This window comes from Thalassophryne amazonica, chromosome 7 (assembly GCF_902500255.1).
Source record: "Thalassophryne amazonica chromosome 7, fThaAma1.1, whole genome shotgun sequence".
Classification (NCBI taxonomy): Eukaryota; Metazoa; Chordata; class Actinopteri; order Batrachoidiformes; family Batrachoididae; genus Thalassophryne; species Thalassophryne amazonica.
In genome coordinates, this window is record NC_047109.1 from 87,680,861 (window position 1) to 87,706,987 (window position 26,127).

A 26,127-nucleotide genomic window follows, 5' to 3' on the forward strand; every position below is an offset into this window, starting at 1 on the left:
CAAGTGGAGATGTTGTGAGAGCTTCTCAGGAATGTGGTTGGAATTTAATTTGAAAGTCAGACTGCTGTCATTGAATCTAAAATATTTAAATTCACTGGCTAGATCAAATATTTGTCCGATAATCTTAAATGGCTGCATTAAATGTTGGCCATTTTGTATAATTAGTTCTTTTGTTTTACTGACATTTATTTCTAAATATACATTTTTAAATATTTCGTACTGAATATAGTATTGATTACTGACTTAGAAGTTGTAGTTTTTTTCTTGTTTATTTTCTCAGTATCAGCTGACCAAGCCCAAGCCTAACCAATCAGACGCAATAAACTATGTCAATATTTAGTCGCCATAATTTATGAACCTTCCAGGTGTAAATTGTGAAAGCAGAATGGCCAATATTCTATTTCTGAAAATCCTAATGTGATTGCATGGTTAAATCAGCTCAAATGTGGTTGTTTTTTAATTTTCAAATACAATACCAGAACACAAAAAGACATGTTTCAGTCAGAGTTGGGTCTAAATACTTTTAAAGTAGTTGATTACAAATACAACTATGTTTTATAAGCAATCAATTGCAATTACTTTGTGATTTCGTTAAAGTAATTGATTAATATGAATGCAGTGACTTTTGGAATTTTTTGCAATTACTTTTCCACTTTCAGCCATTTACATTATGACTGCAACAACAACACATATTGTACATATGAGCTCTTCAAATTTCTTTGTCTCAGCAACAAGCAAATGAGCCCAATTAAAAACCCATGGACTCAATTAATGAGTTGTTAAGTGCTAACAACAATGGGCAATCAGTTGATGGACAGGTATGTTTCCACAATACTGAAAGTTTGATGGAAATATTCTTTCATCAAATATACCAAAAGTATTTGAAAAGTAATTGAAAAGCAGTTGTTCCAACAATAACTTTTCAAAAGCAATCAATTTGCAATTACAGCTACTTTCCAGGATTTCAAAGAGTAACCGATTACAAAAAGTAATTGAAAAAGTAATTTGCATTACAATTACTTAAAATATAATTACTTTGGACCCAACTCTGGTTGAATATCCACCCAATGAATCCACCAAAATGAGCAAGCCAACACTAAGCTAATTGAATCCCGTGGGATAAATTACCTGAAGAGGCTCATCGTGTACAAGTGTACATTCTTGATAAATATCATGAGGTATCATGTTTTTTCTATAATTCTGCACTTTTACGTGTGGAACCTTCTGTGCTAAACTGAGGTTATGCCTGATATGGCTTGTTTGATATTTCCGTGACATACACTGCACAAATATATAAACGCAACACTTGTTTTTGCTCCCATTTTTCATGAGCTGAACCCAAGATCTAAAACATTTTCTATATACACAAAAGACCTATTTCTCTTGAATATTGTTCACAAATCTGTCTATATTTGTTAGTGAGCACTTTTGCCGAGATAATCCATCCCGCCTCACAGACGTGGCATATCAAGATGTTGATTAGATAGATGATTATTACACAGGTGTGCCTTAGGCTGGCCACAATAAAAGGCCACTCTGAAATGTGCAGGTTTGTCACATAGCACAATGACACAGATGTCGCAAGTGTTGAGGAAGTGTGCAATTGGCATACTGACTGCAGGAATGTCCACCAGAGTTGTTGTCCGTGAATTGTAGCATAAGCCATATCAAGGTGTTGCAGAGAATTTTGCAGTACATCCAACCGGCCTCACAACCGCAGACCACATGTAACCACACCAGCCCCAGACCTTGACATGCATGTACACCTCCAAGACCTGAACAGCTTCTGCAACAATCGGTTTGCAAAACCAAAGAATTTCTGCACAAACTATCAGAAACTCTCAGGGAAGATAATCTGCATGCTCGTCATCCTCATCAGGGTCTTGACCTGACTGCAGTTTGTCGTCGTCACCAGCTTGAGTGTGCAAATGCTAACATTCGATGGCATCTGGCTGCTGATCATCTCTATGCAAAGGAGATGTGTTGCACTGTGTGAGGCAAATGGTAGTCACCCCGATCCTGACTGGTTTTCTGACACCTCCCCCACCAATAAAGCTAAACTGCGCATTTCAGCATTTCAGAGTGGCCTTTTATTGTGGCCAACCTAAGGCACATCTGTGCAATAATCATGCTGTCTTGATATGCCACACCTGTGAGGTGGGATGGATTATCTCCACAAAGGAGAAGTGCTCACTAACAGATTTAGACAGACTTGTGACCAATATTTGAGAGAAATAGGTCTTTTGTGTATATAGAAAATGTTTTAGATCTTTGAGTTCAGCTCATGGAAAATGGGAGCAAAAATAAAAGTGCTGCGTTTATATTTTTGTTCGGTGTATGTCGGTTGTGAAAGACTGGCAACTGTGTTATTGCTCCTGCTCCTCATTTCTTGGGAGAATATTCACAACAAGCGACACAGGTTGCTTGTTACAGACGTGAAAATATATTTATTTTAAGATACATCACCTCACTCTTTATGAAGTATATTATGTGTAAATCCTAAAGAGGTGCGTAATTTTGTAATTTTGTAATGTGACCCCCTTTAAAAGTCTGGTCTCAGCGATCGATGTGCTCGACGATCGTTAGTGCCTCCTTGTTAATGGATTGCAGAGAGTGATCTGTGTCGCAAAACATGGCGCAAAACGTTGGTTCACTGGAAGAACAGGCGCTGAAGAGAAAGGAGAGGCTCAAAGCATTGAGGGATAAAAAGCTTCAGGTACACCGCCTTCCTGCTGATTTTATGTTTGATCAAATGTATTATGGGGTGGGGTGGGGTGGGGTGAATTCTTGTCTGTGACGTAGTCTACTTAGCCGCTAGCTAACGTTAGCACGTCAATGTAACAAATGTTCTTCTCTAATCCAAACCTCGGTGAAATGCACTGTTTTATTCATAGTGCAGAAAAATGTAAATTAGATAGCGTTAGCTGCCCGTGTCCTTCCGAAGAGGCTCCCTCAAATCAAATAACATTCAGTTTGTTGTGGTTGACTATTTTTCTTCAGTGAGAGGAAGCAATTATTGGCTTGTAACAGTACAGAGTGACCAAACCTATTCAAATTACAGCGAAACCACAAAAAGAACCCTTCACATTTGGTGGAACCATACAAAGATGATGATAAATGATATTTTCACTTGAGCCATAAATTAATTGATTATTAAAATGGTCCATTGAGGCTGTTATGTGCCACCTGATCAGTCAGGTTTGAATAATTGTTTTGGCTGTCTGTTGACCAGTTAATACAGAGTTGTAACTGTTTATGTGTATAGATTGAGTTTCCCAAATCAAAGTCAATATACCAATGATATTTTTTTTTCTCCTTCAGATCAGTGAAACGAATCTCAAAAGTATTCAAACTGCCAGGGGTCAAATAACCATTATACACACACACCTTAAAGGGGACCTAAGAATGCGTACAAACCATTTTAATGCATACTCGTTTAATCCACATTTCAAATTGTTTTTGGAAATCATGGACGTCGTGTCCTCCAGACAAAAGAGGGAAAAGACCATCCGATTGTTACCAGCGCAAAGTTCAAAAGCCAGCATCTGTGGTGGTATGGGGGTGTGTTAGTGCCCATGGCATGGGCAGTTTACACATCTGTGATGGCACCATCAGTGCTGAAAGGTACAGCCAGGTTTTGGAGCAACACGTGCCATCCAAGCAACGTCTTTTTCAGCTTATTTCAGCAAGACAATGCCGAGCTACATTCTGCACGTGTTACAACAGCGTGGCTTCGTAGTAAAAGAGTGCGGGTACTAGACTGGCCTGCCTGCAGTCCAGACCTGTCACCCATTGAAAATGTGTGGCGCATTATGAAGCGCAAAATGCGACAACGGAGACCCCAGACTGTTGAATAACTGAAGTCGTAGATCAAGCAAGAATGGGAAAGAATTCTACCTACAGAGCTTCAACAATTAGTGTCCTCAGTTCCCAAATGCTTATTGAGTGTTGTTAGAAGGAAAAGTGATGTAACATTGTGGTAAACATACCACTGTCCCAGCTTTTTTGAAACGTGTTGCAGGCATCCATTTCAAAATGAGCAAATATTTGCACAAAACAATAAAGTTTATCAGTTTGAACATTAAGTATCTTGTCTTTGTGGTGTATTCAGTTGAATATAGGTTGAAGAGGATTTGCAAATCATTGTATCCTGTTTTTAATTTACATTTTACACAACGTCCCAACTTCATTGGAATTGGGGTTGTAATAAAAAAATAGTGTTGTCAGATGTGATAGTCCTGTATAGGCCCTGATGGCCACTGGTGCTAGTGTCACGTACCAGATTTATATATTTGCTATCTGCTCATCTGCAAAAACCGGCAAGTTAGTTCTGTACTAAGTTTACTGTTTCTGTGTGCAGACCAAAATGAGGTTTAACATGAATAAATTCTGATCTTATCTCTTAATGATATTGCTTCCCTGCACTCATTCAGCAGTACTTTGTCTGGACAGGGTTAAATCAAATGAACAGGCAAGTTATTTTTGAAGCCAGCTCTGTCCGCACACAGAAAAGGGTAAACTCAGTACGTAACAAACTTCCTTTTTTTGCGCATGCACAGATAGCAAATGGGTGATTCTATGGTACAGAATTACGGCGATGGGGAAATCTGGCCATATTTTAGCTCCCCATTAAAAATGTGCTCCGATTGTAATTCCGTTACCATTGAATCGCCCAAATATACAAATCTGGTACGGGGGTAATCTCAGTATGTGACAGTGGTGCTTATCTCTGAATTCCGCAGTATCAAGTGGATGAGAATACAACTTTGCCATTGTAGGTTACTTCCCCCGCCGAGGTTGGTACTCATTGGGTGGACTGAGGACAATGTAGATTAAATGTCTTGTCCAAAGACACAGATCAGTATTCAAACCCAGTCTAGATATTGACAATCCAGTATATATGTAAACCTGATGTGATAGTGAGATAGTAATTATCCCATAGGGACTGTTCAGTTGTGAAAATATATAAGCTGCATCAAACCACACATTTAATATTTCATCAGCACCCTGGAGCTGCGAAATGTAAATATGTTAGCGATGGGCATAAATAAGTAGATTATCGCGGTTCACTTGGGGCATGGTGTGAAGTCTTGGCTGCTCCTACTGATATGAAGCCATTCGTTTCCCTCCTGCAATTCTATATTAATTTTAAATATATTAATTTTATTACACTCCTCCTCATCTGTATCTAACAGAACCCAAAAATTCACAGCTGAATATCAAGTAGTTTGTACAGAGTTTCAGATTAAATTGTTGCTAACTCTTAATATCATCAACTGCAATTTAAAGTGAATGAAGATCCATGGGTAGTTTACAGACTTGGCTGGTACTGAAATGACGGATGATCATCTGTGTTTTGCTCATCATTAATCGTTTAAACTCATCTGTGCAGCAAAAAACTGATACTAACTTCAGACGTGAGAGCATGCCTGTTGTCTCCTTGTTAAATGAAAACTTTATTTGAATATGTCTGTGTCTCTGAGAAATTATGTGCTGTTCACTATTTTCTGACATTTTATAGACTGAATTGAGGAAAAAGAAATCTTAAATTACTTTGCAGTCTAGGTTTGGTTTTCTGTTTTTTGTTGAAACACACTTCGTGTTGCCAATATAATCATTAATGGACTTTTCTAGTGCTACAACAATGCGACACGTCTTTGGAAGATCCGAAATAACATACTTAATATGAAATGCCTAAACGTTGCATTAAATGTCATCGCCACTGTTCATTCAAAATATCACTGTTACAGTCCATAGGTATGATTACACATCTTAGAAGTCTTGCATAGTATTCTGTAATCAAACAGACATTCACAGATTCTGTTTTGAGATGCTTTAGGTCCAAAGGTGAAACACTTTGCTTCTGTGCAAATGGTGTGGTGAAACCAGAGGTGATCTACTAGTTTTATTTGTCGACACACACGCGGTTTTGTTGCTATTGAGCAGGACACAGTAATAAATAGTGAACAAAACAAAACATCCAAATGTGACAAAACATCCTTATATCCAAATTGCAAATTACTAGTATGTAATTTACTGCTTTCCTTAAAAAGGATAATACATCACACCCATGAAGTAAACAACTCAGTGTATCCTAATATTTTGAGTACACATTGAAGGCAAGCATGACCATCAGCAGTGACTGCTGCCAGAGAGTTTCCTGAAAAATTTGTAGGATTCCAAGAAGTTGGCAGACATTATAGCCAGCCTACACAGGTCCTGTGATTGCTATGTGAAGTGAAAGCAGACTGTCTGATGTCTTCCTGGTGAATTCTGGTATTGATTTGGGATGCGCTCTAGCCCTTAAAGCACCCGCACACCGGGTGCTGTAAGGGGTTGTAGAGAACACTGGATCACAGTGAACAATGTATTGGTCTTTGTGCAATCAATGGGTGCTTTGATTGAAGGACTTGAGAAGCTCAGTGAGGAGTCCGTGTCTAGGTTTGTGACTGTCCTGGATCAGTCAATGACCTCAATAACTTTCTCAGCACTGCTACTACTACCCCTGGCAAAAATTATGGAATCACCGGCCTCAGAGGATGTTCATTCTGTTGTGAAAGTGTAGGAACACGGACCCAACAGGGGGCGCAAATGAACGGACAATGGAGGAATCAAATAACACTGTTTTTACTGTTGTGAAAACAGGCACAACAACACAGCCGATTACAATATTGAGACTGAGTCCAATAACAACGGTGTCGTGTGGGCAGGCTCGACGATAGGAGACGTCTGTCCAAGTCGAACCGGAACCAACCCGATTTCCTCTGCCACCGAACCCCGGGAATACTGGAGCCGCCAAGTCCCGAATCCCCAGGTGGCCACTGCCTCCGCTCGTCGGATCCGGTACTGCTGGCAAGGAACAAAAACAGTCAGGTGTGGATGCGGCTGCACCCAGTAACATGGAGGTGGAGAGTCCACCTCCACCTCTCGTTAACAATGATACAGGAGTGTAGAAAGGTGAGTACTTATCCAAAAGTTGTTCAGTAGTCAGCTGTCCTACAAATGCTCCACAAGAAATACAACAATGGTTAGTTATATGTATGGGCAGAGATTGTTACCTCTTTTGGTCAGGCGATATCTCGGCAAATGAGGTGGAGATGCCGTCCTGCTGATATACCTCCGTATTGATTGGGATCAGCTGTCTCCAGTGATGGATGACAGCTGTCGTCCTGGCTGCTCCCGTAAGGCGGCAGCGCCCTCCGGTGCCTGGAGCCTGCACTCCAGGCAGGGCGCCCTCTAGTGGTGGTGGGCCAGCAGTACCTCCTCTCCAGCGGCCCACACAACACAGTTGTTTAATTTTGTAGAAAAAAAGCATATCACAGACATGACACAAAACTAAAGTCATTTCAAATGGCAACTTTCTGGCTTTAAGAAACACTATAAGAAATCAAGAAAAAATTGTGGCAGCCAGTAACAGTTACTTTTTTTAGACCAAGCAGAGGAAAAAAATATGGAATCACTCAATTCTGAGGAAAAAATTATGGAATCACCCTGTAAATTTTCATCCCCAAAACTAACACCTGCATCATATTAGATCTGCTCATTAGTCTGCATCTAAAAAGGAGTGAACACACCTTGGAGAGCTGTTGCACCAAGTGGACTGACATGAATCATGGCTCCAACACAAGAGATGTCAATTGAAACAAAGGAGAGGATTATCAAACTCTTGAAAGAGAGTAAATCATCATGCAATGTTGCAAAAGATGTTGGTTGTTCACAGTCAGCTGTGTCTAAACTCTGGACCAAATACAAACAACATGGGAAGGTTGTTAAAGGCAAACATACTGGTAGACCAAGGAAGACATCAAAGCGTCAAGACAGAAAACTTAAAGCAATATGTCTCAAAAATCGAAAAATGTACAACAAACAAATGAGGAACGAATGGGAGGAAACTGGAGTCAACGTCTGTGACCGAACTGTAAGAAACCGCCTAAAGGAAATGGGATTTACATACAGAAAAGCTAAACGAAAGGCATCATTAACACCTAAACAGAAAAAAACAAGGTTACAATGGGACTGTGGATGACTGGATGAAAGTCATATTCAGTGATGAATCTCGAATCTGCATTGGGCAAGGTGATGATGCTGGAACTTTTGTTTGGTGCCTTTCCAGTGAGATTTATAAAGATGACTGCCTGAAGAGAACATGTAAATTTCCACAGTCATTGATGATATGGGGCTGCATGTCAGGTAAAGGCACTGGGGAGATGGCTGTCATTACATCATCAATAAATGCACAAGTTTACGTTGATATTTTGGACACTTTTCTTATCCCATCAATTGAAAGGATGTTTGGGGATGATGAAATCATTCTTCAAGATGATAATGCATCTTGCCATAGAGCAAAAACTGTGAAAACATTCCTTGCAAAAAGACACATAGGGTCAATGTCATGGCATAGCGTCAATGTCAATGAGCAGATCTGATTTGATGCAGGTGTTAATTTGGGGGATGAAAATTTACAGGGTGATTCCATAATTTTTTCCTCAGAATTGAGTGATTCCATATTTTTTTCCTCTGCTTGGTCTAAAAAAGTAACTGTTACTGACTGCCACAATCTTTTTTTCATGATTTCTTATAGTGTTTCTTAAAGCCAGAAAGTTGCCATTTGAAATTACTTTAGTTTGTGTCATGTCTGTGATCTGCTTTTTTTCTACAAAATTAAACAACTGAATGAACATCCTCTGAGGCCGGTGATTCCATAATTTTTGCCAGGGGTTGTAGAAGTGTATCTGTATGTGGTGAAAGTGTCCAACTTGTAGAGATTAATGTAATTTGACAGTGATGTTTCTGTGTCTGGGTCCTCAGCCTCTGATATCAAGAGAAACCAAGGAAGAGCTTATGGAGTTATGAGGTCCCTAGACAGAGGTATTTGGCCATACTCTTACCTTTGTAAGAGAATGAGGGTCCAAGTCTTTGGGATCTTGGTGCTTCCCGTCTTCTGTATGGTTGTGAGTCTTAGACATTAACCAGTAATTTAAAGCAAAGACCATATCTCTTTGGTGCTAGGTCTCTTTGGAGGATGCTTTGGTACCATTGGAATGACTGTGTCAAACAAATGTTTTCTTATGGTACACAGGTGAGGGGTTTTCCTTGCATTGGGAGTGAAGGTCAGTTATAATGTTTTCATTCTGCAGTGCGTTTCTCTGTGCATGATCCAGCACACAAGTACCTCAATATTCAGGACCCCAGCAACTGGAAAAGGCCAAGGGGGTCCCAGCGCTGCACCTGGCAGCTACATGGCTACTTTAAAGATATAGGGATGGACCAATTGTTATGCCTGAGTGCTTGCCATCCAGGACTCAATGTAGATGTAAGGGATTAATAATAATAATCATGATAATAATAATACAAAGTTCATATTGTACAGTGGGGTAAAAAAGTATTTAGTCAGTCCCTGATTGTGCAAGTTCTCCTATGTAGAAAGATGAGAGAGGTCTGTAATTTTCATCCTTGGTACACTTCAACTATATGAGAGACAAAATGAGAAAAAAACCCAGGAAATCAAATTGTAGGATTTTTAAATAATTTATTTGTAAATTATGGTGGAAAATAAGTATTTGGTCAATAACAAAGTGGTGGTCAGATGAAACCAAAATAGAACATTTTGGTAAAAGCTCAACTCGTCGTGTTTGGGGAAGAAGAATGCTGAATTGCATCCCAAAACACCATACCTACTGTGAAGCATGTGGGGTGAAAACATCATGCTGTGGGACTGTTTTTCTGCAAAGGGGACAGGACGACCGATCTGTGTTAAGGGAAGAATGAACGGGGCCATGTATCGTGAGATTTTAAGCCAGTACCTCCTTCCTTCATTAAGAGCATTGAAGATGCAACGTGGCTGGGTCTTCCAGCATGACAATGATCCCAAACACACCACTCGGGCAATAAAGGAGTGGCTCCGTAAAAAGCATTTCAAGGTCCTGGAGTGGCCAAGCCAGTCTCCAGACATCAACCCTATAGAAAATTTGTGGAGGGAGTTGAAAGTCTGTGTTACCCAGTGACAGCCCCAAAACATCACTGCTCTAGCGGAGACCTGCATGGAGGGCCAAAATGGGCCAAAATATCAGCCACTGTGTGTGCAAACCTGGTGAAGACTTACAGGAAACGTTTGACCTCTGTCATTGCCACAAAGATTATGTTACAAGTATTGAGTTGAATTTTTGTTTTTGACCATATAGTTATTTTCCGCCATAATTTACAAATAAATTCTTTAAAAATCCTACAATGTGATTTTCTGGAATTTTTTCTCATTTTGTTTCTCAATGTACCAATGATGAAAATTACAGACCTCTCTCATCTTTCTAAGTAGGAGAACGTGCACAATCAGGGACTGACTAAATACTTTTTTACCCCACAGTATCATGCATATGAAAATCTTGAAAAGTTGAATACTTATTTGCCATCATTTAGATCTGTGGACCCAAGCACTGTTTTGGACTGATATTTTCAGATTGTCCTCTGTGTTATCATATGCAGAAGGTGAAACCCCGTTTGTGATTCAGTGAAATATCTCACACTTCCTGTGTTGTCCTTTGGCGAGCCTTCAGTTTTGATTATGTAGTTTCTTGCAGTAGTAAACCTTGATCAAAGTTTGAGACACTGTTATGGCAGTATTTCATGAAGCTGCTGTTGCACAGAAGCAGACAGGCCTAGCTAACAGTGTTTGCTGAACAAGTGTTGACATTCCTAAACCCTGGGATTGTTTTCCTAGTTTTGTACTGCAGTTCAAGAATGAGTCAGTCTCCTGAATTGTTCTCACAGGTAGACAGGAAGCCTCTTCAGGAAAATGCAAGCAAGGTGGGGTACACTGTCCTTTGTTTAGACTCCTCTTTTTTTTTCAGTATTTTCTGCAGTCCAGTTATGTCATGTTTTCCGCATTGGTTACATGTGTTTAGGAAGTGGGCCTTGCTCTTCAAAATGGTTGATTTTGATGAACCTCAGTAGCAGAGACGCTACACAAATTGAACTTTTTGGTTTGTAAACATTGTCAGGTTGCTGAGCAAAGAGTACTTGAACACTTATTTTAATAAAATGTTTTCCATGCAAATGGAAGCATAAATTCTATTACTGCTTTTAATCTATTAGTTAGAGATGGAATATCAACGATGGCTGTTAAATTATTTGGCCTCAGGTTCATGTCTGTATTTGAGAAAATGTGGTATTGGTGGATCATGCATTTGGGCACCTGGAACAGGTTTTCTCTCAGCAAGGATGGACATCTTTCATTGAAGAATAGGTAGCTTGAAAACCTCTGCATTGTAGTGGAAATGCTCTGAAGTCTGCAGATCTTTAAATGGCCAGATTGTTGTGGTTGGCTACACCTACTGCTGGTCTGGTTGTTCTGTTAGAGATTTCAAAGGATTTGTTGTTGCTGTGGTGGAATGGTTCTCTCAGATGGTGACATGTATCACCTCTCAGGATTTTCTCTGGTATTCAAAAAGTGTCAGCTGTAGTGGCTAATTTATGGCAGTTTAAATTAGCCCCATGGGAAATTGATTAGCCACACAGTGATTCAAAACAGAGAGAAAAAATGCAAATGCACGCTAATGCACATTCAGAATTTGAGAACTCTTTAAATATAAACTGTTTGTAAAAACCCAACAGTACTACATCTTAGTGCTGGGTTATATACTATACTGTATGGTAGTCTAGGCTTGTCTGTGCTTCACTAGACTGTCTGAATGCTGCTGCTCTTTAATACTATTTATGTGGTAGGTGGACAGTTGTATTTGGTAATGCTGAGTTATGGCCAACGGTAGAATAAAGTGCTATGGGGCACTGGGCTACATTTTTGCATTGGCTCTTAAAACCCATTATAGTCACATTCACACTGGAAAGAAGCACACTTAACCGCTTATCCACCACTATCATATTATTATTATCTATATAATAGCGAAGTGGCCTCTGTGTATGTGCATGCGTGGGTGTGTATGGCTTCGATCACACAAAAACCGAGGAGAGCTGACATTTGCCATTTGGTATGCTTATGTATTCTGCGTCAAATATGAACACTGCGAAAACGGAAAGTTGATAGGACAAATATTTTTGGAGAAATGAGCAATTTTACCTAAACAATAAACAATGGATGTTGTGCTGCAATGCACCATGGGAGTTTGGGGTTCTAAATGTTGTTATTGTGGTTCATGTTTAACAGTGTGTTTTATTGTTTTATTGTGTTTTTTTAGTTCAAGTGGTTTAATCAGTTTAGTTAACCCTCTGGGGCCGACGCGTCATATATGACGGCTAAGACCAAGCTTTACTAAATTATAAATAACTTTTTAATGATATGAGATAGAAACTTACTTTTTTTTTTGCTGAAAAGGTAACTCCGTGGACTTTCGAGCCAGCCATCGGCCATCTTTGCACTCCTCATAGAAGCTGTGTGATGACGTGCACAATGTGAGTGTCCAATTGGAATTGGTTCACTGTCACATGGTTTTCCAAAATCCAATCGTAGGGCAGATTTACCTCACGTGAAAAGCCAAAAATCATTTTCAGGAGTGATATGTTACTAGTTGGCCCATTTGAATAGCCCCCTGGGTGCTCCAATGAGTACATACTATTGGTCTCCAGTGTGCCCTGCGCCATTACGCACAGCGATCAGTGAAAGCAGACAGAGCACATGGAGAGCCTCTGATGACAATCTCACGTGCTCAAACAAAGAGTGTGTAACTATCAGGATTGCTCCAGTAGTTTGCATGTGAATGTTACTGGATAACTCTGTTGCTTTCTTGGCCTAAAGCACTGTTTACCATATCAATGGAGCAAGGGGGAGGGCCGCTCCTCAGACTGTAAGGAGCCAAAGTGGGCCAAAGTGTGAATGAAAGCTGCTTTAGGAGCAGCGCAGAACACTCCAAAAGTAGAAGTAGAAGTTTGTGAGGTAACCTTTGTGTAACAGCAGACAGAGATTGCTTTGAGATGAAGACAACAAAACGCATAGACCATTTTGTATATATTGTTCAAAATGTGCATTTGTGTTTATTGTTTTAACCTTTTTGTTGTACAGTCTTTCACACAAGACCTCAAATTACCTTTATAAAGTGTCAAAACAGCTGTTTATTATAGTTTGCTGTGTGTTTTGAATAAATGTGTGTGGAAAATGATTTCCTGCTTTACTTTTTCCTTTCATATTTCTGATTGTGAACCTTTATTACATTTATAAAACACAACAAAAGCATATATGAGCACAGGTTGTCCTGAAAAAAAGAGACATAAAACTTGATTGCAGGATGCAGGGAGAGCTGTTAACAGCAATAATAAAACATTTATGCCAGGCGAGTGAACTGTGCAAAAAATGCCCTCGGACCCCAGAGGGTTAAGTGTTATGTTGCGGTTACCATGAGTGACTTAAGTGTCATGTTGGCACCATGAGCGGAATGTGTAGTGTTTTAATGTCTTCTGCCGCCGTCTCTGTTTGTCAAATTAAAAGCACCTGTGTAAAGCAGAATGCAGAAAAGACAAATGTGTGTGCATGCAATTTTAATCACGGACAAACTGGGGAGAACTGACAATTGCCTGAACAGTGCCAAAACCAAGCGTTGATAGGACTAATATTTTTAGAGAAGCTTCATATATTAGCTAACAACACTGAACATTGGACACTGATATTTACATTCTGGACTCACACGCCACTCCAACAGGGAGCGGTAAATTATCTCTATATTAAAAGCATGAGTGTGTGATTTTATTTAGTACGTTCAATGTAAGTACATAATATAATTGTAAATACATTAAAAATACATGGATGACACAAGAAAGTGAACACATTATTTCCATTGTGGTCCATTTAAAAAATCAAATGACAAAATAGAAGTAAATATAAAATAATAATAATAATAATGATGATACTGTAGTAATAATAGTGTGTATATGATAACAAGAAACTAAAAAATTTATAAATACTAAGAGTAAATTAACTTTTAAAAAATTATGTAATTTAAAGGAAATAAAAGGGTTGAGTTCTCTACTGTTGAGGTCTAAGGTTCTTTAAACATTCTTGACTCACACACCATTCCAACTCATTATACAAACTTTGCACAATTTATTACCACCCTTGAAAAATGTCAGATACCTATTTTATAAACAACCCAATCTAGAGCCCATGGATCCCCACGGGCAACATGCTACTTACTATTATTTTAGTTGGCGTTTAAGAGAAAATATATCAAGGTGCCCTTCACGATAAAACATCAACACAACAATGATGTGCTAAACATTTAAACATAAGAAATTCAAATCCAAAATCAACTGCAAACATATTCATATCAACAAATATAGTTAAATTGAGAACAAACTCAAGCTAATTACCTCCACCAAAGAAGTTGGAGGTGGTTATGTTTTCTCCCCTGTTTGTTTGTTTGTTGTTTACATGTTTGTTTGTTTGTAAACAGCCTGCAACCCACAGTTTTTCATATAAGGTTATGAAATGAAGATTCATATCCTGATAGGCAAGAAGTGATTCAATTTTCAAGGTCATAGGTCAAAGGTCAAAATCAGGAAAAATCTTGGAAAATCGTAAAAATATTTTTAACATTGAATGAATTTTTAAAAATTCATAACTGGCAAAACCGATCAAATTTCGTTAATATTTGAGAACGTTATTTAGAAGTATCCAGATTACAGATTTTGTGGCTATTTATATTTAACAATAAAACCCCATATGTTAATCAAACATGCCCCAATCACTCTCATATTTGAAAGTGAAGTGCAGACTGACACTCACTATAATCTGACAAAGTTTGATCTGGCTCTGATCCGGATTGTGGATTTTGTAGACATTTGAATTTACTATTGAAAAGCCCATTTTATGTACATTCAGCATTATATCTCAATCAAAAGCGTCTCAATCACTCTCATTTGTGACAATGAGGTGCAAACTGGCACTTTCAATGAATAGACTAAGTTTGATCTATATGCAGATTTAGCAGATAGTTGATTTTAACATTAAAAAGCCCTTTTGATCTATATTTTGTATATTTTAGCTTATGAAAAGTTGCTTCTAACAGGACTTTGATCTTGAAAATTTTTCCAAGGTAAAAATTTGTGGAATTTGACACTAGTGTTGGCGGAGGTTTGCCCTTTATGAGTGCAGTGCTTTAATATATTATTATAGTTTTAAGGTTCAGAAAACTGCAGTTTTGAGATTATATAGAGTTCTGCTGAAGTTGCCCTTTTGGAACTCATTTGTTTCCTGTTCAGCAATGAATGAAAAATGATTTTTTTTTTTGTTGTTCTTTCCATGATGCAATCAAAGGTGAGTCAAGCACCAGAGGTGTGATTGTGAACAATGTTTGAATGTGGCTATGTTGTTAACTGGTCCTTTAACACAAACTGAATACTGAAAGATATTTTGCAAAACACCCAACTTGCAAGGTGTGTTTTGCATTTAAACTGTATTTTTGTAAGTTACAAAAACGAGAAATGAATGTCTGATAGAAAACCAATGGCACATTCACAAATTGAACTCCTTCGCTGGAATAATGACACCCATTACTACTTTTGCAATGACTGAATTTCATTTATTTCCACCCACTCTACGATCGTGAGAATGTTAAACAAACGGACCAAAGTAAAACCTGTCTGTGTTGAAGAAAGCTATTATCACCAGCAGCTTACCACCAAAATTGAACTCTTCCCAAAGTCCATCTCTCCACTAAAAGCACTTTCAAGCTGCTCAGCACTATTCGAGATGTTACCTTTAAACACACAATAAACGAGCAGAAACAGAAGGGTTACCAGAGGTAATCAGAGAACACAATAATGTTCCACATTAACAAATCACAAAACATATTTTAAAAACTGAAAGCAGGACAACTCAGCAAAAACATTAACAAAGTGTGGAAATATGTTTTCAAAATTTTTTTTCTGATGTCTTTTCTGAAATATTGCTTTTTCAGCTTCGACCAAAACCAGTTCAATGAGGTAGAAATTTTCGCTTTAATTAGTTTTCTTAATCTGTTTTATTATTTGTTAAATTGTTTTGTAAAAACGCTGTGTTACTATTTTTGCTAAATAGGAGCTGAACGTGGGCACCACAGTGGATTAGTGGTTAGCACTGCTGCCTCACAGCAAGAAGGTCATGGGATTGATTGCCACCTGTGGCCTTTCTGTGTGGTGTTTACATGTTCTCCCCGTGTTTGCATGGATTCTCTCCAGGTGCTCTGGCTTCCTCCCACATCCAAAGATATGTGGATTAGGTGGAATGGAAACTTTAAATTGTCCGTAGGTGTGTGTTGGGTGTGAATGTGTTTGTCTGTCTATATGTGGCCCTATGACAGACTGGCGTCCTGTCCAGGGTGTATCCCACCTCATGCCCTATGACTGCTGGGATAGGCTCCAGTCCTGCTCCAGTAAGCAGTTGAAGACGAGTGAGGAACTGAGCTGGAAATGGTAGGAAAAGATGTGCAGCAGGTTAGGGTGGTAACGGATAGAAATGTGAAGACATTGAGTAGAGTATATTAAGAAAGTGGAGGGTGTACTTTGAGGAGCTGATGAACAAAGAAAATGAGTGGGAGAGAAGGTGAAGTGATGTAGAGTCAGTGAATCTGAAAGTATGATGGATTTGCAAGGATGAAGTCATTTCAGTTCAATGCAATATAGTGCCAAATCACAACATAAGTCACCAAAGCCGATTCACTGTGGTAATGTTGGAACTTACCAATCCCACACAGAGCAAGCACATAGGCAACAGTGGTAAACAAAAACTGTCTCATACGATTTTTGGTTTTAGGAAGAAACCTCAAGCAGACCAGTCTCAGAGGGGTGACCATCTGCTTTGTGTGATCAAAATCAACTAAGTACAACATAAAAAAAGTCCAATATGCCAAAGAGAGATGATGGAGCCATGCATCCAGCTACTTATCAGTTGCAATGGTCACAGTGATAAACCTAACTATCAGCAAAGTGACAAAGGTCCTGGAGCCACGAAGAGTGCCCATCATCTACAAATGACTGCTCTGAAAGTACCCCAGACTCCAGTTAGAGCAGCTATGAAGAGGATGAACAGTGAAATGGCATTTGATCCAGATAAGATGCCAGTGGAGTTATCAAGATGTTTAGGAGAGATGGCAGATAGGAAGGAAAATCTTTGAAAGTGCAAGGTTGTATTTAAAAAAAAAATCTATTACCACAGGAAGGAATTGTTTGATATGTAAAAACAGCTGCAATTGTGAACATGTCAGATTTCAAAACTGGGTCATGAACCAGCAATGTACCAGCTGCTGTAAGTGGATTTCAAGTACAACAGGTGGTGTTGGGCTTGTATTATAACTTATTGTCTACTTTAGTGCTGACATTCAAATTACAGGTTTACAGATTAGAAAATAATTTAATTTCACTGAAATATTACACTGACTTTTGGCCACAACTCTTGCATCATTGGGTACACTCATTTGCCCATCTTTGGGTACATGAGTGTATCACATTTTTGAGTTTATAGTCATTTTTGTATGAAATGTGAACACAGAAAATGTCATCTGTGCATCCTGACGGGGCCTACGACGACTCTAAGTCACCTTGTGTGTCATTTATATGCTATATATCGGGAGAAAAAATGTTTTTTTTTCAATTACTGACTAGCCCACACCACGTTGTTATCGTTACAGTTGTTGTTGTTGATGGTCATTAGGGGGATGATCGGCGTGAGGGAAGTTGATTTGCCATGGCGATGGCCTACATTCTTGACCAGGGCCTGACCGTCAGAGCTCCCGCCAAGAGGCAGGACGACTGTGTGCTGGTTTTATATTCTGCATGTCTTTTTTAATATACAGGCCTTTTAATGTAGGTTACAAATAATGCAATTAAATTCAAGCAGAACTCATAATGTCTATGCACTCAATATAGCATTTTGTGATTGTTTTAAGTGGAAAATAATCTTAAACATTAATTATTATTATTTGGTTATGGTTAAAGCATCACTTTTACATCCCGTTTCAGTTTTTCATATTCATTGAGGGGATCCATCCTGTGACATCACAGCAAATAACCCCCTAGATCAACAGATCTTAACCCTCAAGTGACCAAGCTATTTTAGCAACTAATATGTGGGGTTATTTATGACCCCACTGACTTTATATTGGAATACTTCAATATACATGATTGTTTTACAGTTCTTCATATTTATTTCACTCTCTAATATATTTGTCCATCATCCTTTTCATCCTCATTCTGTGTCAAGCTTACTAGTACAGTGTGGCTGGACACAAACGTAGGATTCTGATGATGATAAAACAGGGTTTAATAATAAATGTTCAGACAGGGTTCAATACACAGGTAGGCAGGCCGAGATAAACAACAGGATCCGAAGCATGAGGCAGAGAAAGAGTCATAAACAGGCAGACAGGTCCAAAAATACGGGTAGGCTCAACAAGGAAAAAAAATACTTAGAAGAAGAGTGCTCAAAAGTGGCTCAACAATCTTAAACCAGGTAGGATGAAAAGTGTTACTTAAACAGAGAGAGAGAGTAATTAGAAGGAAATGCATGACAGTGTGTGTGGAAGGATCTGGAAAGGGGCGTGGCAAGCAGGAGAGAGGACAGGAAGAGCACACCCAACACCAAGCATTAGACAGCAGACAAGAACATTCTCTCCACCAAAACCCAAGCAAACATGACAGTGACAGAAAACAGCAGAGACAAAAAAAAAGTAAACACACTCCTCACAGACCCGAATCACGACACTCTGGGCATCAAGAATCAGTCCCAATGCTCGTGCAGTTGTAAATCTTACTATTCTAGGTCTGTTGGCTATGCTTCTCTGCAAAACAGTAAAATATAATGATTAGAGTTGGCAAATTACAAATACCACCTGAAGCTATAATGTCAAAAATCTCATAGATATTCCTGGGGTCATAAGTGATCCCTGCACAAGTTTGGATTATGCTTGCCACACAGATCAGCCGATCCTTGAAAAGTTCTGTGAACAAATGCAGGTCAAATAGTTTGCAAATTCATGGTAGGAAATGTTTTTCCAATTGAAATTAGAAAAGTGGTGCATAAAAATATATGCCCATGGTCATAAATGACCCCACTCAGTCGCTTGAGGGTTACAGAGGCAGTGGACATGGGGTTGGTTCACCTTAAATATGGATGAAAATTAAGCTGCCCATCTCATATGTCTGTGCCCATGCACTGATTTTGTTTACCTTGCAGGTGCTCCCATTTGTTTGGGGCACCACAGCAGATCCAGCACAGATCTGCTGTGCTGTGGCACAGATCCCCCCCCCCCCCCCTCCTACCATTATTTAATGCTTCGATCTTAAATATGATCAATCTATCTTTGTTAGTTGGCTATGTACCACAGGCTTTTAAGGTGGCAGTAATTAAACCATTACTTAAAAAGCCATCACTTGACCCAGCTATCTTAGCTAATTATAGGCCAATCTCCAACCTTCCTTTTCCTCTCAAAAATTCTTGAAAGGGTAGTTGTAAAACAGCTAACTGATCATCTGCAGAGGATGGTCTATTTGAAGAGTTTCAGTCAGGTTTTAGAATTCATCATAGTACAGAAACAGCATTAGTGAAGGTTACAAATGATCTTCTTATGGCCTCGGACAGTGGACTCATCTCTGTGCTTGTTCTGTTAGACCTCAGTGCTGCTTTTGATACTGTTGACCATAAAATTTATTACAGAGATTACAGCATGCCATATGTATTAAAGGCACTGCGCTGCGGTGGTTTGAATCATATTTGTCTAATAGATTACAATTTGTTCATGTAAATGGGGAATCTTCTTCACAGACTAAAGTTAATTATGGAGTTCCACAAGGTTCTGTGCTAGGACCAATTTATTCACTTTATATATGCTTCCCTTAGGCAGTATTATTAGACGGTATTGCTTAAATTTTCATTGTTATGCAGATGATACCAGCTTTATCTATCCATGAAGCCAGAGGACACACACCAATTAGCTAAACTGCAGGATTGTCTTACAGACATAAAGACATGGATGACCTCTAATTTCCTGCTTTTAAACTCAGATAAAACTGAAGTTATTGTACTTGGCCCCACAAATCTTAGAAACATGGTGTCTAACCAGATCCTTACTCTGGATGGCATTACCCTGACCTCTAGTAATACTGTGAGAAATCTTGGAGTCATTTTTGATCAGGATATGTCATTCAAAGCGCATATTAAACAAATATGTAGGACTGCTTTTTTGCATTTACGCAATATCTCTAAAATCAGAAAGGTCTTGTCTCAGAGTGATGCTGAAAAACTAATTCATGCATTTATTTCCTCTAGGCTGGACTATTGTAATTCATTATTATCAGGTTGTCCTAAAAGTTCCCTAAAAAGCCTTCAGTTAATTCAAAATGCTGCAGCTAGAGTACTGACGGGGACTAGAAGGAGAGAGCATATCTCACCCATATTGGCCTCTCTTCATTGGCTTCCTGTTAATTCTAGAATAGAATTTAAAATTCTTCTTCTTACTTATAAGGTTTTGAATAATCAGGTCCCATCTTATCTTAGGGACCTCGTAGTACCATATCACCCCAATAGAGCGCTTCGCTCTCAGACTGCAGGCTTACTTGTAGTTCCTAGGGTTTGTAAGAGTAGAATGGGAGGCAGAGCCTTCAGCTTTCAGGCTCCTCTCCTGTGGAACCAGCTCCCAATTCAGATCAGGGAGACAGACACCCTCTCTACTTTTAAGATTAGGCTTAAAACTTTCCTTTTGCTAAAGCTTATAGTTAGGGCTGGATCAGGTGACCCTGAACCATCCCTTAGTTATGCTGCTATAGATGTAGACTGCTGGGGGGTCCCATGATGCACTGTTTCTCTCTCTTTTTGCTCTGTATGCACCACTCTGCATTTAATCATTAGTGATCGATCTCTGCTCCCCTCCACAGCATGTTTTTTTCCTGGTTCGCTCCCTCAGCCCCAACCAGTCCCAGCAGAAGACTGCCCTCCCTGAGCCTGGTTCTGCTGGAGGTTTCTTCCTGTTAAAAGGGAGTTTTTCCTTCCCACTGTAGCCATGTGCTTGCTCACAGGGGGTCGTTTTGACCGTTGGGGTTTTACATAATTATTGTATGGCCTTGCCTTACAATATAAAGCGCCTTGGGGCAACTGTTTGTTGTGATTTGGCGCTATATAAAAAAATTGATTGATTGATTGATTGATTGATCTGATTTGAGATTTGGCTCAGTTTTACACCAGATGCCCTTCCTTGTGCGACTACAGTTTTACCCAGTGAAACACACACAGCCCCTGGTCTTTCAAGCGGACTCTCATCCAAGGACCAACCAAGACCCACTCTGCTTAACTTCTGAGATCTGACAGGATCAGACTTACACAGACTGGATCTGTGCCCATATGTTAATATTTATATTTATTTTGCATACAATAACAAAAATGTGTTTGAGATATAAAAAAAATCATGCACTGCACTTATACTTTAAGTTTAAACATGGTAACTAGTGCTTTTGAAGGAATTACACTAAAGTCATATTTAATCTGCTTTTTATAAGTATCCCCCACTGGTAATAATGCCAGAAAGAGACTGTAGAAATGCACTTTGCCAGTCAGTGTCTGTGTGTAGTCACACTTTTTTGTACCCATGATAACTTGGAGAAAAAAAAAAAAAAAAAAATCTAATTTTCACCAAATTTGAAGTGGACATCCCAAATAAGTGTATCTCAGACAGGATTGACCTTGAGCATGATTGGGTTTCCTTGTATGGTCCGCATTACGATACAATACTATACAAAAACTTTATTGTCCAGAATGCAGACGTTTGCCTTTAGTTTCACCATAAAACATGTTATAAACTGTCTTCCGTCATCACAGCAAACAACCATAAAAATATGACAAAATAAAAGTTCATATATCCTATATACATTCCCAATGGTGGTTCTATACTGAATTACTCCCCGGGTGAGACCCTTTCCGAGCCCCCCCCCCCCAAAAAAAAAAAACAAAATTTTGCACAAACAGCCATTTTTATTATTATTTTATTGATATTTTTGATGTTTTAGAAGTGTCCCTGAAATTGCAATTGAAATTGACATCAAAAGACTCTTATACAAAACATCCATGAATTGCAAATTTTAATGAACATGCCCTGCTATATTCATTTAATCTAGTTCTGTCAACCAGTCTGACATACCTCGGTTGTTTAAATTTAACAGGATATTCTGTTTAATATTTAATTAATATTAAACATTTTAAATGCAATTCAATTAATTGTATATTTTGTTAAATTAATTATATATTTTGTTGAACAACCACGTTATGTATTGAGGGTTAACAAAAGATGAACAAAACAAATGATTAAGTACATATATCTTGTAATTTGTAAAAGTGTACACTGAATTACATGAAGGCACACACAAAAAAGGACAGATTCAAGTCACTTCAACTAATAATGTGAACTCAACTCAAGTTGTAAACCCTCCTTCCAAATAGGCAGGCTATTTTTTCTGCAAATATATAGGGGAGGTGATGGTCTAGTGGTTATGGCATTGGGCTTGAGACTAGAAGATCCTCGGTTCAAATCCCAGCCTGACTGGAAAATCACTAAGGGCCATTGAGCAAGGCCTTTAATCCTCTATTGCTCCTGGTGTGTAGTGAGCACCTTGTATGGCAGCACCCTCACATCGGGGTGAATGTGAGGTATTATTTGTAAAGTGCAAATGGAAAAGCAGTCCATTCACCATTATATCTAAATAAAAGTTCATACATCCTCTATAAATACCAACAAAGAAGATTAAACTCACAGTGCACAACATAATCACAGAAAACAACCATAATAATATATCTAAATAGAAGTAGAGAAGCTTCAATGTTCGACTGGACTGGGTTGCTTGACGTGAGGACGTTTCGCTTCAAATCACAGAAGCTTCCTCAGCTAAAATTCTTGCTCTGGTAGTCTGACTTCTGTCTTGACTCTTGTAGAGAAGAATAAACCAGAAGCCAACAAAAGCTGGAGTTTTTTAACCTAACCAGACCCCACCTACCGAGAGGCTGACTGCTATAGGCCAGTGACTAAACAATAGCTCTAATTAGCACCTATTGTGCTCTAGTTAGCACTCTCCTAATGACAGGACGGAAGCCTCCCCTGATGGCTCCCTTGACGACTCTCTCCTGATGACGTGAATGACTCATTACCATGAACAAATGAACTAATTTCTGTCTCTTGAGACAGAAATTAGTTCACCCTAAGGACAGGAATCCCAAGTTACAAACAGAGCAATGTAGTGTATCATATCAGATGTCAGGAAAACTGTAATGAACACTACATAGGTGAGACGAAGCAACTTTTACACAAGAGGCTATACCAGCACCCCAGAGAGGTCGCCAGTGGACCTCAGTCTGCAGTTCATCTCCACCTGAAAGACACTAACCACACGTTTGAGGACAAGGAAGTTAAAATCTTAGCCAGAGAGAAGAAATGGTTTGAGAGAGGTGTCAAGGAAGCATTCATTGTAAAACAGTTGAAACCCAGCCTTAACCGCAGAGCGGGTCTCAGACACGCTTTGTCCCCTGTTTACAATGTGGTACTCAGGTCAAAGCAGTTTCAGTCTTTTGTTCATGGTAATGAGTCATTCACGTCATCAGGAGAGAGTCGTCAAGGGAGCCATCAGGAGAGGCTTCCATCCTGTCATTAGGAGAGTGCTAACTAGAGCACAATAGGTGCTAATTAGAGCTATTGTTTAGTCACTAGCCTATAGCAGTCAGCCTCTCGGTAGGTGGGGTCTGGTTAGGTTAAAAAACTCCAGCTTTTGTTGGCTTCTGGTTTATTCTTCTCTACAAGAGTCAAGACAGAATTCAGACTACCAGAGCAAGAATTTTAGCTGAGGAAGCTTCTGTGATTTGAAGCAAAACGTCCTCACGTCAAGCAACCCAGTCCAGTCAAAGATTCAAGCTTCTCTACTATGGAAACCACCTGGACAACTGAGAGCCTACACAGAAACATCTAAATAGAAGTTCATACATCCTCTATATATACCAATAAATAAGACTCACAGTGCACAACATCATCACAGCAAACAACTACAAAGATACAGTATATCTAAATAAAAGGTTGCACATCCTATCCACATAACTATAAATAAAAAATTAAGACACAGTGTGCAAATTGTCATTAAACCCCTGTCACAAATCACACTGACCCTTTGCAAAGCCAGGAGAACATTCCTACATTTTGAAACTACAGGATCCTCACTTCATTTAAAACTCAAAGAGCACTTGGAATGAAAGATTTCTTGCAGATGTTTCTGTTTGCCTTCGATATTCCATAACATCTCCCTGAAGGCAAAATTTGAATTCGTTGTACCGTGAACGCAGTGGATCATTAATAATTCTGTCAGCTTTACCACTTGAGAGTTCATTACATATTTTACTGAGCTGCTTTTGTAGCTTACCTAAGATTTTGGAAGTCATATTCAGTGTTTTCTGCAGCTTGTTCCTCCACTCCACATTTGAATTACCGTACCACATCATCAGTTTAATAAGAAGATAAATGCTTTCTGCTAAGTTCTTATATACACAACTTCCTGTTGTGAAAGTGTAGGAACACGGACCCACAACAGGGGCGCAAATGAACGGACAATGAAGGAAGTCAAATAACAACACTTTACTGTTGTGAAAAAACACAACCAACACGGCGAATGTGAAATGTAACAGTCAGTCAATTACAAGGGTGACGTGTGGGCAGGCTCAAAGATAAGAGACGTCCGTCCAAAGCAGAACCGGAACCACACGATTTCCTCCGCCACCGAACCCCGGGAATACTGGAGCCGCCAAGTCCCGAACACCCAGGTGGCCACTGCCTCCGCTTGTCGGATCTGGTACTGCTGGCGAGGAACAAAAACAGTTAGATGTGGGTGCGTGTGCACCCAGCAACACGTATGGTGGGAATGCCACCTCCACCTCTCGTCGAAAAAAGAAACAGAATATCTGCTGTCCAACACACACAAGCAATAGATATTCCTGTCAGAGAATCAACACAGTCAGCTGAGATCGTTACCTCCTTGGTAGAGCGATATCTCGGCAGAGAAGTGGAGATGTCTTGCAGATATACCGCTGCGGATCAGATGATTGGTAACAGCTGTCGTAGGTGACAGCTGTCACCCCGGCTGCTCCTGTGAGATGGCAGCGCCCTCTGGTGCCTGGAGCCCGCACTCCAGGCAGGGTGCCCTCTGGTGGTGGTGGGCCAGCAGTACCTCCTCTTCAGCGGCCCACACAACAGGACCCCCCCCTCAACGGGCGCCTCCTGGCGCCCGACCAGGCTTGTCCGGGTGGTGGCGGTAGAAATCGGCCAGGAGGACCGGGTCCAGGATGAAGCTCCTCTTCACCCAGGAGCGTTCTTCGGGGCCGTACCCCTCCCAGTCCACCAAATACTGGAAGCCCCGGCCCATCCTTCGGACATCCAAAAGCCGGCGCACAGTCCAAGCCGGCTCGCCATCGATGATCCGGGCAGGAGGTGGTGCCAGACCCGGAGTACAGAGGGGTGAAGTGTGATGTGGCTTAAGTCGGGACACATGGAAAACGGGATGGATCCGCAGTGAGGCCGGAAGCTGAAGCCTCACTGCGGCTGGACTGATGACCTTGAGGATCTTAAACAGACCGATATACCGATCCTGCAATTTAGGGGAGACCACTTGGAGGGGTATGTCCTTAGTTGACAACCACACTTCCTGCCCTGGCCGATACGTAGGGGCCGGGGTCCGCCGACGGTCTGCATGGGCCTTCGTCCTCATCCGGGCCCTCAGCAAAGCAGAACGGGCGGCACGCCACACCCGACGGCACCTCCGCAGGTGGGCCTGGACCGAGGGCACACCGACCTCTACCTCAACCATCGGAAACAAAGGAGGCTGGTACCCCAGACACACCTCGAAAGGGGAGAGGCCGGTGGCTGACGACACCTGGCTGTTATGGGCATACTCGATCCAGGCCAAATGAGTACTCCAGGCCGCCGGGTGCGCGGCCGTCACGCAACGCAGGGCCTGTTCCACCTCCTGATTGGCCCGTTCTGCTTGCCCGTTGGTCTGGGGATGATACCCGGATGAGAGACTCACCGTGGCCCCCAGTTCCCGGCAGAAGCTCCTCCAGACTTGCGAGGAGAACTGGGGACCGCGATCGGAGACAATGTCTGTTGGAATCCCATGCAGCCGGACGACGTGGTGGAC

The 26,127-nt window shown here is 40.2% G+C and overlaps 1 protein-coding gene across 2 annotated transcripts in view; it reads left to right on the plus strand.

The window, feature by feature from the left end:
* Positions 1-2,583: 2,583 nt before the first annotated feature.
* Positions 2,584-26,127, plus strand: part of ccdc12 (coiled-coil domain containing 12) — a 55,526-nt gene continuing 31,982 nt past the window's right edge. For both annotated transcript variants that reach the window (XM_034174954.1, XM_034174955.1), the window contains exon 1: positions 2,584-2,716. In XM_034174954.1, coding sequence (XP_034030845.1) covers positions 2,633-2,716 — 84 coding nt within the window. In that variant the 5' untranslated portion in view covers positions 2,584-2,632. The remainder of the gene's footprint in view (positions 2,717-26,127) is intronic.